Source organism: Rhinolophus ferrumequinum, chromosome 28 (assembly GCF_004115265.2).
Source record: "Rhinolophus ferrumequinum isolate MPI-CBG mRhiFer1 chromosome 28, mRhiFer1_v1.p, whole genome shotgun sequence".
Classification (NCBI taxonomy): Eukaryota; Metazoa; Chordata; class Mammalia; order Chiroptera; family Rhinolophidae; genus Rhinolophus; species Rhinolophus ferrumequinum.
This window is the reverse complement of record NC_046311.1, coordinates 4,582,597-4,594,948: the sequence shown is the minus strand read 5'-3', so window position 1 is coordinate 4,594,948 and position 12,352 is coordinate 4,582,597. Positions and strand designations below refer to the sequence as shown.

Sequence of the window (12,352 nt, the reverse complement as noted above, 5' to 3'; positions counted from 1 at the left end):
GGGCCGCAAGTGGACCGGTCCGCACGGAGGGGAGGAAAGGGATTTCCGGGTGGGCCCTCCCTGTGGAACCAAGGTCCAACCCTCCCCAGCTCAAGAAACACGTGGGTTGGTCCCAGGCAAGCCGGTGGGCGGTAATAAGACTTTTTAGATTGTCTAAAGGACAGGGACCGTCAGGCGGCCGCGTGGCCTAATGGATAAGGCGTCTGACTTCGGATCAGAAGATTGCAGGTTCGAGTCCTGCCGCGGTCGTAGAAAATCATGAGTTACTTTTTTTGGTTTATCTCCCCTTAGGAACGAAGTGCTCAGACCTTTGGAAATAATGCGCCGATTGCGCCACCCCACATGGAAGCCACGGAACGCCCGGATCTGCGAAAGTAACGGCTCCCACACACTGTGCTCAGCATGTCCCTGTGAAGGGGCTCGCCTACGTGTCTCGGGGGCGGGCGGCACATTTCTAAAATGTACCAGTCGCGCGTACCCGACGTGTTTGGAGGAGAGTGAAGAGAGGATGAGCATCCTATGCGGAAATCCCAATTTAAAACAACTGATACACAGGAATGGCAGGAGGTCACAGCTGAAGAGAATCCTCCTCCCTCGCCAGCCCGATGCGGCCTGTCCTCATCCCGGGCAATTCTGATCGGTAAAAACGCTGCCTTTTGTTGAACTCGAATCTGCCCACCGGTAGTAACCCCCTGCCCAAGCGCGTCCTGCTCCCTCCGTCCTGGGGAGAAGCCAGAGTGTGCTTTCCATTCTTTGTGGTCTCTGCACCTACCTCCTGTTGCTCCAGGTGCCTCACCAGCTGGGCCCTCGGCGCCCCGTGGATGATAAACTGTGAAGTACCAGGCGGAATGAGGCCCAGGTGAACCACAAGAGCCTGAAGACCCAGCTGCGCGGATGAGGAAAGCGAGGCTAAGAGAAATCTGAGACCGACCTGAGGTTACATACATAGCTGATTAGGGACAAAAGTCAGGCCTCCCTGAAAGTCAGGCCCCACCTTCCAGCAGGTGGGTGTGCCAGGACACCGTGAACTGACTTGAGAAACTGGACTTCGGTATTTTTCAGAAACAGGCTGCAGAAATAGAGAAACACACCCCTCCTCCAGCCCGTCCCTCTTGCCGCCCTCAGATGCAGAAGGAAGCCCCCCACCTCCCAACCCGGGCTTCTGAAGGCAGCACGGTAGCACCGCGCCTTGCTACGGCTCCCATGGCTAATTCAATCAATGGATGGCGGGGGAGCTGAGGATGCAGGAGATACAAACATGGTCACTTAGACCTATGTGGTCTTTTAGATGGAGGAGGAGGTCATAACAGACATGTCTGGGTCGCGGTTTCATGGAGGAGGTGACATTCACCCAGAATCTTAAAGATACTGAAGAGAGTCTGTTCCAGGCCGAGGAGGCAGGGAGTGAGTGTGCAAGAGCCTGGACCTTGGGGAAACAGAAGAAAACTCGGATGTCAGGTTCAGAGAGAGCAGCACAGGTCACATCACAGGGGGCGCTTGAATTGAAGGCTTCTGAAGAACTTGGGCTTTTCTCCTGAGAGTGGAAGCACCCCGGGAAGGATTTTAAGCAAGGAGGGGACGGACATGATCAGACTGGTGTTTTAGAAGGGTCCTGGCCCAGAAGTGTGGCCAACATATTGGAGAGGGCTCAGTTCTAAAGTGGAGCGCCAGTTAGGCCACCTGTAAATCATTCAGGGGAGAGGGGAGATGGGGTGGGTCGCACACATCTGTGGCTCAATGCTGGCTCCAGCAATCCCTACTTGTGTGACTTTCAGCAAGTTACTTACCCTCTCTCACTTTTGCCCCCAGAAGTGCCCAACATATAATAGGAACTCAGCACATGTTTGTTGAATGAATGTCAACAACCCATCAAAACTTATGATCAGCTCAAAAGCAGAACACCAGTGCTTGGGTCAGCAGATATGTTCCTGCCACTGGAGGTGTGAGCCTGGGGAAAATTTCGACTCTGCAAATCTCAGGCCTTTTCTGCACATCCTGTCATTTCCTCTGGCCCATCTCCCACTCATCCTTAAACCTAATGAGAAAGGGCTTTGACTTCTACATTTTCTGAGGTCCTCCAGGTGTGAGAGGGACCGTGGCTGAAAGGGAAGCTACTGAGGCGAGGAGAGAGAAGCTGGGAACCGACTGGCAATGCCATGGGGACGAGGAGCACAGCTTGCCGGGCTGCAAGAACCCTGGAGAAAGTCCTGAGCCTGCCCCATCCACCTCAGTCTACATGGGACCTTCCCGAAGGAGCCAAAGGTAGCAGAGGCCCCAGTCGGGTGGAAGAGAAGGTAAGATTTAGGCCTGGAGTCTGGCTGCCTCACTCGCTGGTGTTCCCCCTACTGTGAGTGCCCGTTAACTGACCGGTCAGAGGGCCCCACACATGAGCAGGTGCTCTGCGTACAGGTTGAGAGGCAGAGAGGAGCCCGGAGGAGGACGAGGTGCCTAGCTCTCGTTAGGCGACTACATCTCTATGCCCTCTATCCCGACCGCAAACTATGAGGTCCGGAGTCCTTCCCGCCCCGCCGGAGGCAGCCTAAGCCTTGTGTGCGCCTGCAGCTCCGGGGAATCACCGCCAGAGGGCGCTGTTGGACAGCGCGGGGAGCGGCGCGCGGGGGCAGGGGATCCGCGAGGTCAGGACGGTCCACGGTAGCACTCGGGACGGGTGGGGAGGATGGAAGGAGGAAGACGTGGGGGTGGGCGACCCTCAGGAGATCCTGTGTCCTGCAGGAGACGTGGCAGACCAGCCAGGTGTTTTTTTGGTGTTCTTTTTCTTTTTTTGGGGGGTGGGGTGGGGTGCGGGCTTCGCCCTGTGGAAGGGTGGCACTGCGCGAGCTCCAGCACAGAAGCCAGGAGACGCCGGTCTGGCTTCCTCCACTACTCGTCTAGGCCGCCGTGGGTTCCGCGAAGTCTCTACGCCCTGTTGCCCCTCGATCCTGGCCTAGGGGTCCGAGTCGTGAGGCTTGGGAGCAAGGGCCAGGAGGGCCGCTCGCCCGCCCTTCCCCCACCGGCCCTCATGGCCCACCATCCAGCGCTCTTCTGTGCCCTGAGCCCTTATCCACAGCCTTTCTCTAACAAGGACCCCCGCCCTGCCCACAGACTCATCCACCGCTCTCCCCTGAAGTCAGCTCCCAGGACAGGCGTGGCGGATTCTCTAACTGGAAGGGACGGGCTGGACCAGAGGTCCCAGTGACCTCTAGGCCTGGTCTTTATATTCGCCCTGGATTCGGTGACCCCATAATCCCAGAGTAGGGAGGGACAGGATGGGGCAGCACAAAGAGAACTTTCCAGAGCCCTGAAAAGATACCCTAACAGCAGCTGACCCTTTCCTGGACATTTGTTCTGAGTGTGTTTAGCCTCTGTAGGGGTTCAGAAAAAGTCACCCAAAATATGCTTCTGTGGCATGTAGATTAGCTTGAGCTAAAAAGCAACCGAGACCCTATGGGCTCAAAAGAAACTTCTGCCCTCTCTTAACTACCTAGAAGAATCTAAATTAGGGGCCTTGCCCATAATGGGTGTCACCACCAGAAATAACTTTTTATGACCTGTCTGTAGAGCAGGGCAAACTTCTAGCTACTGAACATCTGCTCTTACCTTCCTGCGAATGGCCTTCCTCCCCCCTGAAGCTCCAAGGTGCCTTACCTCATCCTTAGCTCAGAATGTCATCTATACCTCAGTTTCCCTTTCTGTCTCTGAACCTCTCATGTAGGGTTCCTATGCGAATACATGCAATTAATTTTGGTCATTTTTCTCTTGTTAATCTGTCTCATGTAGATTTAATTAGACCAGCTGGAAGAATCTTGAGGGTACAGGGAAGTTTCTTCCTTTCCACCCCCTCTCGATGTTCTTTCGTGGATTCAAGCTTTACGCTCAGTCTCTCCTAGGCCTTCTATGGGCCCAGAGAGCATTCGCCTCCCTACTAGACCTGAGGGACGCTCTCTGGGGCGCTCTGCAGGGCAGGGCACTGGCACACAAGGTTGGAGCCAATCCCCAGGTGGGTACTGAGAAGCTGAGTTCCCTGGGGGATTCCCCACTCTGTATCTCCTTGGGTCCTGAGGCAGGACAGGGTGAGGCCGTGGGAGGAGGGGCAGCCCTGGCACCAACCCTGGCACCTTATGAGTCTGCAAGCCACACCTAAGGCCAGGGCACCTTTTGTCTTTTTCCCAGTGAGCTGGGGAAGTCACCATGCTGGGGAGACCGGCCTTTGAGGACAACATGGGGGCAGGTTAGGCTCAGGATAGGACTGCGCTCCCTGCTGTGTATCCCCCAAACTGGGCAGCCTCCTTTCATGTCCTTCACTCAAGAGAGCTTTGAGCCAAGTAGAAGCTGGGGGGTCTGGACCTGGTAGAAAAAGAGGAAGGGGAAAACACAGGCTGTGGGAGCACAGCTGGCAGCCTGGAGGAGGAGGAGGGGGTGTGATGATGGCTGTTCTTCCAGCTCCATTTCTTAGGTCTGGCTACAGCCTCCTCAAAAGCTGCCAGTGGGTCCAAGAGCCCAGTGGCCAACAACAGGGTGTCAGCAGGACCCTGGGTGAGGGTGTGCAGATTGGGGCAGAGACGGCAAGAATCATACTAGGCCTGCACCTGTGCCCAGTCCCTCCAGACAGGGTGAGACCCAGATAACCTCCACTCAGACCTGCGGGGTCCTGTGACTCCACCTAGGCATCCCAAAAAGGCAGCTGAGGATGAAAGGGGCCACTGGTACCAGGGTTTGGCGGGCGCCTCAATGGGCTGCAGGGGCCAGTGGCGGCCTAATGGATTCAGACCCACCCGGCAGAGGCGCACCCGCCCTCACGTCCAAGCTCTCAATAGCGGACAATGCAGTCCCGGGGTGACCTGAACAAAGAATTTGGAAGTAGTTAAACTGCAGAACACGTTCTGGGCCTGGGTGCCTCCTTTCAGAAAGAGCGCAGGGAGAAGAAAAGAAAGCACTAGGGGGTGGAGGGGGTGAGAGAATGCCCAGGGGAAAAGTTGGTAGGTCGCCCTAGTTGCCGCCAGCTACCAGACGCCAGGAATTCAATAGGAAATAGGGGGAGGGGGAGAGTGGCCCAAGTCTGCCTGACCGTAGTGAGAAGCTGAGAAAGTTCTCCCGGAGATGCTGGGGTTCCCCAGCAGGGTCCAGCGTTTGCCTTGTGCAGGGACCTCACTCCCCTCTCCCAAGGCTTCCACTCTGGGCCACGCTCAGGAACTGGGCTGCCAGGGAGTGTAGGACAAGCTTCTCCTGGGCTTTGGAGGCTAGAATGGGGCCAGTGGGTGGAGAGGAGGAGGGAGCGCCTGGACCCTGCCCTGGTTCCCCAGCGGAGATTCTAAATGCCCTCTCCCTCTCCCTCTCCCTCTCCCTCTCCCCGTGTGTAGGCCTCTATTGCACTGGGTCTCTCTGGGGCTCCTCCAGCAGGATCTCTCTGGACAGGTCTCCCTCTCTGATCCCTTTCTCAGAACTTGTTTTTGTTTTACTTTCCCCATACAATTCAGAAAGGATGGGTGCCCCCCCTCGCCCCACTTCACACAGCCAGCAATCTACACTCTTCTAATGAGAATATTCTTTTGTTTTTCTTTTAAAGTCAGTCCTCTAGGTATAGAAATCAAGGTCACTCATTATATTTTTCTGAACTTTCTGATTTTTTTCACAATGAGCACAGTCACAAAATGGGGGAAGGGCAAGACATTTTTTTAAAAAAATCAGTCAGTTACACTGATGTCAAACTAATTTAGAAGGGGAGAAACCAGAGAGATTATGGAGACCAAAAGTGTAAATAAAATTACAGGAAAAAATGGTCAGGAAATGCGTTGGTGGGGGTGGGGGGAGACAAATCCTCTTCTAGCCCTTTTTCCCCAAGTTGTTTGGGAAACAAGTAGGCAAGAAAAAAAGTGCGGTGGCGGCCACTGCTTCTGAGAGGCGATGCCTCTGGAATCGAAGAGAGCGCACCTGGCTAGGGTGTTCCATCCTGTGCGAGGCGCTCGGTTTGCAAGGAGTTAACAGCGTTGCTCGTGAACTTGGCCTGTCTGGCTGGCTCTTGATGGATAGTGAGACCCGCTGACAAGTTCAGTCAGAGGGAGGTCCTCTTCTGTGGCGGCGGGAAAAACACAGGCGGAGGGGACCCAGGGCAAGCGGCGGGGCACACGGGGAAGACGGTGGTTCAGCGTGTCGGGGGCCACCGACTCGGCACGGTGCTCTGCCTGCCCTCTCCGCTCCCACCTGCCCTTGACCGTTTGCCTCCTCCCCTGGAGCTTTCCGGCATCAAAGTTTCCCGGTGCTCTGCACTGTGTGTCCCAGAACCCCCTACCGGCCCCTGAGGGCAACGCGGAGCGCCGGGGAGCGGGGTGTCCAGAGCCAGCCTCTCTGAGGCCAAGTTCAGCATTTGGACAGCGGCTCAGGGTGCCGTTGGCCCAGCGTGTGGAGTTTGCAGGTGCACAGCCCAGGGCGGGTGGGGTGGGAGCGGCAGTGGGCCTTGGAGAAGCAGGACCCAGCCTGAAGGGCACCCTCGGCTCCACACGGGGCACGTTTCCCAGAGCTGAAATATCCCTTCGGAGCTCTTATGTGGGCCGAGACCGGCCAATCCGGCGCGGATACTCTCAGCCTAACCAACCCTTGCGTAGGGGAAAGAGAAAATGCCTCCTTTCACCTCAGAGAGTAGACACCCGTCCCATGAGCTATTCATTCTCCCCAATCCCCGGATCCCTGAGCTTAGAGCTACCAGCGAGGCTTCCAACCCGCTGCGCTGCTCGCCACCACCTCCCAGGTTGTTGGTGGCTCTGGACGAGCCTGGCGGCGCAGGGGAATGAAAGGCTTGAATGGCGCCGCGACTCCCCGGGAAAAGCAGGGAGCCAAGCGGGAGGGAGCAGGAAGCGCCGGGGCGCGGGGCTGGGTGCCCCTCACGGCTTGCCTCCGCCCCCTCCATTCCGCACTGGTCGGGGTGAGGGGATGGGGGCGGGGAGGGGGGAGCCGTGCTGACGTCACTGCGGGCCGTGCCCGCCCGAGGAGGCGGCGCTGGGAGCCGCTCAGAGAGACCCGAGAAGCCACGCACTGCCAGGAGCCCCCGCACCGCTGCCACGGTGCCCGCCTCCCGCGGCTATCGCTGTGCGTCCGCCCAGGCAGGGGTGCCTGGAGAGCGCCAGAGCCGGGCGTCAGCCCGGGAACGCGCCAGATGAGGGGCAGCGGAGCTGCTGTCCCCGCCGCCGCCCCACCCCCGCCGCTGCCTCACGGGGCCCCGGCCCCCTTCCCGGTCAGTAAGTGCTGCTGCCTGCTGTGCCTCGGTGAGGCTGGGGAGCGGGTGCTAGGGTGCGAGCGCGGTAGCCTCGGCTAGGGCAGCATTAGGGAGCTGGTCTGGACTGGGAGAGGGGGCTGGGGCATCCCTGCTCGGGCTTCCCCTCGGCCCGGCGGGGTGAGGGGTGCGCTCTGAAGGTGGGTGGAAGGCGGGGCTCAGCTTCTGGGACCCGACCCATCTCCCCAACAAATTGTCAAGGCCAAGGTCAAGGGTCGTGGGGTAGTGGGAAGCGCCCAGAGGCGAGGACTTTGGATGTGTAGAAAGGGGAGGGGCGCGGAGCCCGATGAAGTTGTGGGACTGCAGACAGGTTTAGCAGAAAGGAGAGAATGTTTCTGAAGTGAGGTTCTGCGAGTTCTCCGACTGCCCCCTTCCTTGCCTCTGCCCCTAGCTCCCCTCTTTCTTCTCATCCCTTCCCCCACACAAAAAAAAAATCGCAGAAAGTGGCTTCCTGGAAAAATATTTTAAGAAATAATGCAACACACGAACCCACTCTAGACAAGATTTATGGCACGCTTTTCCGCCTCTGTAATGGGAAGTTGCTGGGAAATCTTTTCTGTTTTGCTCCCTCCTCTGTGCCCCAGAACAGGCCTCTTGGATCTGTTTGAGGGAGTCTCTGCAACCTCCTCCAGTCCAGGCTCCACAGAGCCTGGGAAGAATGAGGGCAGCAGTGGAGCTTGAGGCTGTGGTGAGGGGCTTCTCTGAGAGATGGCTGGGGATGGGATCCAGCTGAGGAGGGAGGTGGCAGAAGCTTGGAGAGACTCTGGGGTCAGATCATGGGAACAATGCATGCATCCAGAAATACAGCCTTTGTGACTGGGGGTCGATTGAGGTGCTGGGGCTGAAAGGGAGCCTACTTTATACCCCCCATATCCTGGAGGAGGTGGATTCTTCAGCTACCGAGAGGGAGAGGATGGAGTTTGAGGGTCTTGCTTTCAATAAAGGCACAGAGGTTAGGCTGGGTGTACACTGAGCGGGGGTCATGCAAGTTTCCACTGAAGGAGACTCCATTAGTAATAACAGCTGCTGGAGACCCCAGGGGAGGGGTGCTGCTCTGCCCAGCCTGGGCCTCCCCAGAACCCACAACCTGAATGCTAAGCGTCAGCTTCTGAGGAAAGGGAGGCCAGATGTGGGAGCCAGAGAGGGCACTACAGCCCACGTGTACGTGGAGGTGGGTATGGAGGTCCTGGGGACCCTGGGTGCAGGAAACTGGGTCCATCTGAGCTAGTCCAGTGCTGGATTTGAAGACTCCAGACAATAGGAATAGCAGCTTCATCAAAGCTTGGGCCTGAGGAAGGAACAAGGAAGGAAGAGAACAGTGGGGAAAGGGCACCCTGGACTTGGCCTAGGTTACGACTGGAGATCTGTCTGTCAGTTAAGGCCCCGAGAGGCTCAGGAAAGGAGTGGGAGTCCAGGCTGAATGTTAGGTCTGGACTGGAGCTTGGGGAGGCATCGGTCGGTCCCAGGCTCCAAGCCTCTGGATCAGGGCAAGCCTTGTCTCAGGATACTGGGTGCTTGCAGGGCGCTGTTGGCTCAAGTCAGAACTGTCCACGCTCCTTCAGTTTAACCCCTTAACTCAGTGTGTCCTGAAGTGGGTGGGGGGCACAGATCCAGCAGGTTGTCACAACCCTTGCACTGAGTTGTATAACCACCAACAGGAAACAGGGACTTGGGCCAAAGCCAGCTTGGAGCCCTGGCAGCTGAGGTTGCCAGCGGGTACAAGAGCACTTCTGTACACCTGTGTGTGCATGGGCAAGGTGTCTGCCGCCTGCCTTAGGTCAGCTACAAAATGTGTGTTTAGGCCAAGTATGTGTGTGTCTGGGGGGGGAGGGTTCAGGTTGTGTGAATCTGAAAGGGCACAGGGCCCATGTGTGGCTACAGCCAGCCTAGGCATTTCTGTAGAAACAGGTATGGGGGTCCAAGAGCCTGTGTGTCTTTGGGTGGAGGTTTTCTTTGAATATGAAAAAATGGAGCGGTGGGGGGGGGCTCCTCTTGAGGAGACACCTGCCTCTGGGGCTCTCTCTTGGCTCCTGTTCTTTTTCACTGGTAGCTGCTGGTGCCCCTGGAGCTCAGGTTTGGGAGACTGGGAAAGAAGCCGAGGAAGTCCAGGGCAAAGGAAGCAGCGGTAGAGAGGTCTGGAGGGCGGCCCTCAGCACCATGGCCAGGGCCTGGCCGCCACCATTGGCGCTTCGGTCTCCGCACCCAGCACTCAGCCAGACCCAGTACCTGCTTTCCCGTGATCTTAGGGCCTCCGCTGGGGCCTGTAGGCCAAGGCCAGGGGCTTGCATGAGATGAAGAGACAGGACCCAGACGCAGTCCAACATGCAGATGAGAGGGTGATGGGGGCGCAGGGCCGGAATTGGCCTGCCCAGCAGCCCACCACCCTCAGCTGGCCGTGCCCAGCAGACACATACACCTCTGCCCAGCCTCAGTCTGAACCACTTCCTGGGCCCCTGTCTAAAGCCGTGTGTGGAGCCCAGCCACTAGCCTCCAGAGACTGCAGCCAGTCCTGACCCAGAAGGGCAGCCTCCGTCCCACAGCCTACACCCTCCAAGCCAGCTCTCACCACGGCCTCCTTCCTGCCGGGTGATGCAGGTGCAGGCAGAGGGCTCGCTGATTCCAGCACAGTCCCACTCAAGCAGGGCGGGGAGCATCACCTGCTCCCCGACAAGGGACTCAGTTTCCCAAAAAGGGTAGCAGAGATGTGGCCCTGATGACAGTGGCCACCCCCATCTGCACTGAATCCAAATCAGGCTTTGAATTCTTTCTCTCAGAGCCTGCCACCTGCCCTCAGCTTGCCAGTGGGGCCTCCGGCGCCGCTGTGTTACCGTGAGCCTTGCTGAGGAGCCATTTTGTGCAGCGTCCTGCTCAAATCACCCTCCGAGGGGCTCCTTCCTGCTCTCTCTTCCCCCTCGTTCCCACTCTTCCCTCCATCTCTCGCAGGTGAACCGTGCTTCTCCGCCTCTTCCCACCTCCGCAGCCCCACCCTTCCCATCCAGGGTGGCCCAGTAGGACTAGGGATGTGGAGGCCGCCCCCACATACACCAAGAAGGGGAGACAGTGCAGTTCCTGGGAGCTGCAGGAGGAAGGGAAGCAAGGGGCGCCTCCCAATTATGGTAATCCTTTGGAATTAACTATCTCGGGCCCAAATTCGGGTGGTTCCTTCCCCAGGGCTGTTACCAGCCTCTCCCTGTTTCTTTACTGTTGCTGTTCTGTCTGGCTCTTGTTCGCCTTCTGGAAAAAGGGATATGTATGCAAAATGGGATTTGGAGGGAGATATGTAAATGCCAGGCCTGGTCTGGCACAAGCTTGCTGGGATGGGAGTAGGACACAGGCCGCCTTGCATTTAGGGTCAGGATGAAAATACAATAAAGCTAGTGGGGCAACAGGCACTTGAGAAAATCAGGAACTTGACAAAATGGAGATGTGTCATCTTTAGGGGAGAAAGAGATACTTAGAAAAATCGTGAAATCCTTTCCAAAACATCCTGTTTCCCTCTTTGGAACCCATCCTGTGGGGGTTTGCCTGGCAGAGAGCAGCTCAGAGCCCCAGGCCCCACTAAAATGGACCCACATGGGTGTCTCTGCCCAACCTCATGGTGCTCTGCACAGACCGCAGCAGCAGGAATCTGGGTGCAGAAAGAAAGCCCATGTATTGACCGCTGAAAGCTGGGAATCCACCTGCCTGTTGTGTTGTGGAATGAATCTCTCCCAGCTATTGGACTGAAATTTTTTCAGGAGGCATTTGGGAGCAAAGATCTCACATTTTTCCTTTGTAATCCTTTGCCTCCCAGAGATGGCTGGCGGGGAAAGGTGAGTCTCAGCGCCCAAGGCTGGAGGGTAGCCACAGCATCAAAGAGGAAGGGGGTGATGGCTGGGGTGAACAAGAAGAGCCCATGGGCCACTCACCTCTGGAAGGCTGCAATGAGGCCTCCAGGTCTGCTGTCAGGCTCAGTTACAGTGATTCTGGGGGGGATCCAGCGTGGCAGCCCCTTTCCCTTGCTGAGCCACTTGTGGTGAGAGGATCAGGTGTCTGCTGAGAGCCCTAGGAGGAGGCTGAGGCTCAGGTCTGTGCTTTCATTTTTCAGCGGAACATGAATTTTACCAGCAGCCTAGTTCGGGCCTAGGACATCTCCAAGGGGCCAGGCACAATCGGTTGTAGGTTCCTAGATGATCTTAGAGAAAGGAAGGACCCTTTATCTAAGCCAGGGCTCAACCCGAGTATAGCAAGGCTCGGAACCTCTGCGCGCCAGGGAGTATAGGTAGGACACTGACCCGCGCACACCAGGACACTTAATTCCTCCCTCTACTCCAAGTCTCCGCGCATGGGCTGGGTCTACTGCGAGGTGCTGGGCATGACAGAGGAAAAGGGAAGTTAAAGATGAAACGGCTCCCGGCCTCCCAAATGCGCACTCGTTCGCCCCGGAGAGACCTTCACCACGCCCCACCACACGCGTCCCCAAACCTCGTCACCGGAGCTCCCTTCCTAACTCTGATGGTCCGCGGTGACTGCTGGGCTTCCTAGGGCTTGGGGGAAGGCAGAGGAGTTTCGAGGAAAGGCCAGACGGTGCGCACGCAGGCGCTCGGCCCCTACGCTTTTGAGGGCAGAGGGGCATTGCCCTGCCCTCCCAGAGGGGAAGCCGTGAACGCCGAGGCCATTGTAAGGCTGGGTGGTGCGGAGCGCGGGAAGGGGGCTGGGATTTGAATGGGAGCCTGTGATTGGTTGATCCCTGGACTGACGTCACTTCCCCGCGGGGCGATTAGCCTGCGAGAGGAGGGCTGGCGGGCCAGTGCGCTGGGGGCGGCCGGGGCGCCCGAGGCTGCCGGAGCGCTTAGCGCGGGCGCCCTTAGTACGCCGGGGGATGCCGTCAGAGCAGGCAGCGGGCGTCGGTGCCCAGGCGCACAGAACGGGGAGCCGGGTGGAACGGGCTGAGGGCGATGGAGGGAGGGAAGGAGGGAACTGGGCGGGGGCTGCCGGCCTTGGTAGTGGGAGTCAGTGTGTCTGTGTGTCCGTCGGTCCCCTCTGACTTTCCACGTGCGCCCGGGGCTCCGGGAGCGGCGCCCGCTCCGGTTCGCGCCCGGCGGGCAG

General features: G+C 57.9%; 1 protein-coding gene and 1 non-coding gene across 2 annotated transcripts in view; both read left to right on the top strand.

Annotated features, from left to right (window-relative positions):
- The first annotated feature begins 176 nt into the window (after positions 1–176).
- On the top strand, positions 177–249 carry TRNAR-UCG (transfer RNA arginine (anticodon UCG)). Its single transcript has one exon. It is a non-coding gene; the product is annotated as a tRNA-Arg (tRNA).
- Positions 250–6,781: 6,532 nt separating this feature from the next.
- Positions 6,782–12,352, top strand: part of LOC117018767 (uncharacterized) — a 112,158-nt gene continuing 106,587 nt past the window's right edge. Inside the window, exon 1 of the mRNA XM_033099958.1 lies at positions 6,782–7,225. Coding sequence (XP_032955849.1) covers positions 6,782–7,225 — 444 coding nt within the window. The remainder of the gene's footprint in view (positions 7,226–12,352) is intronic.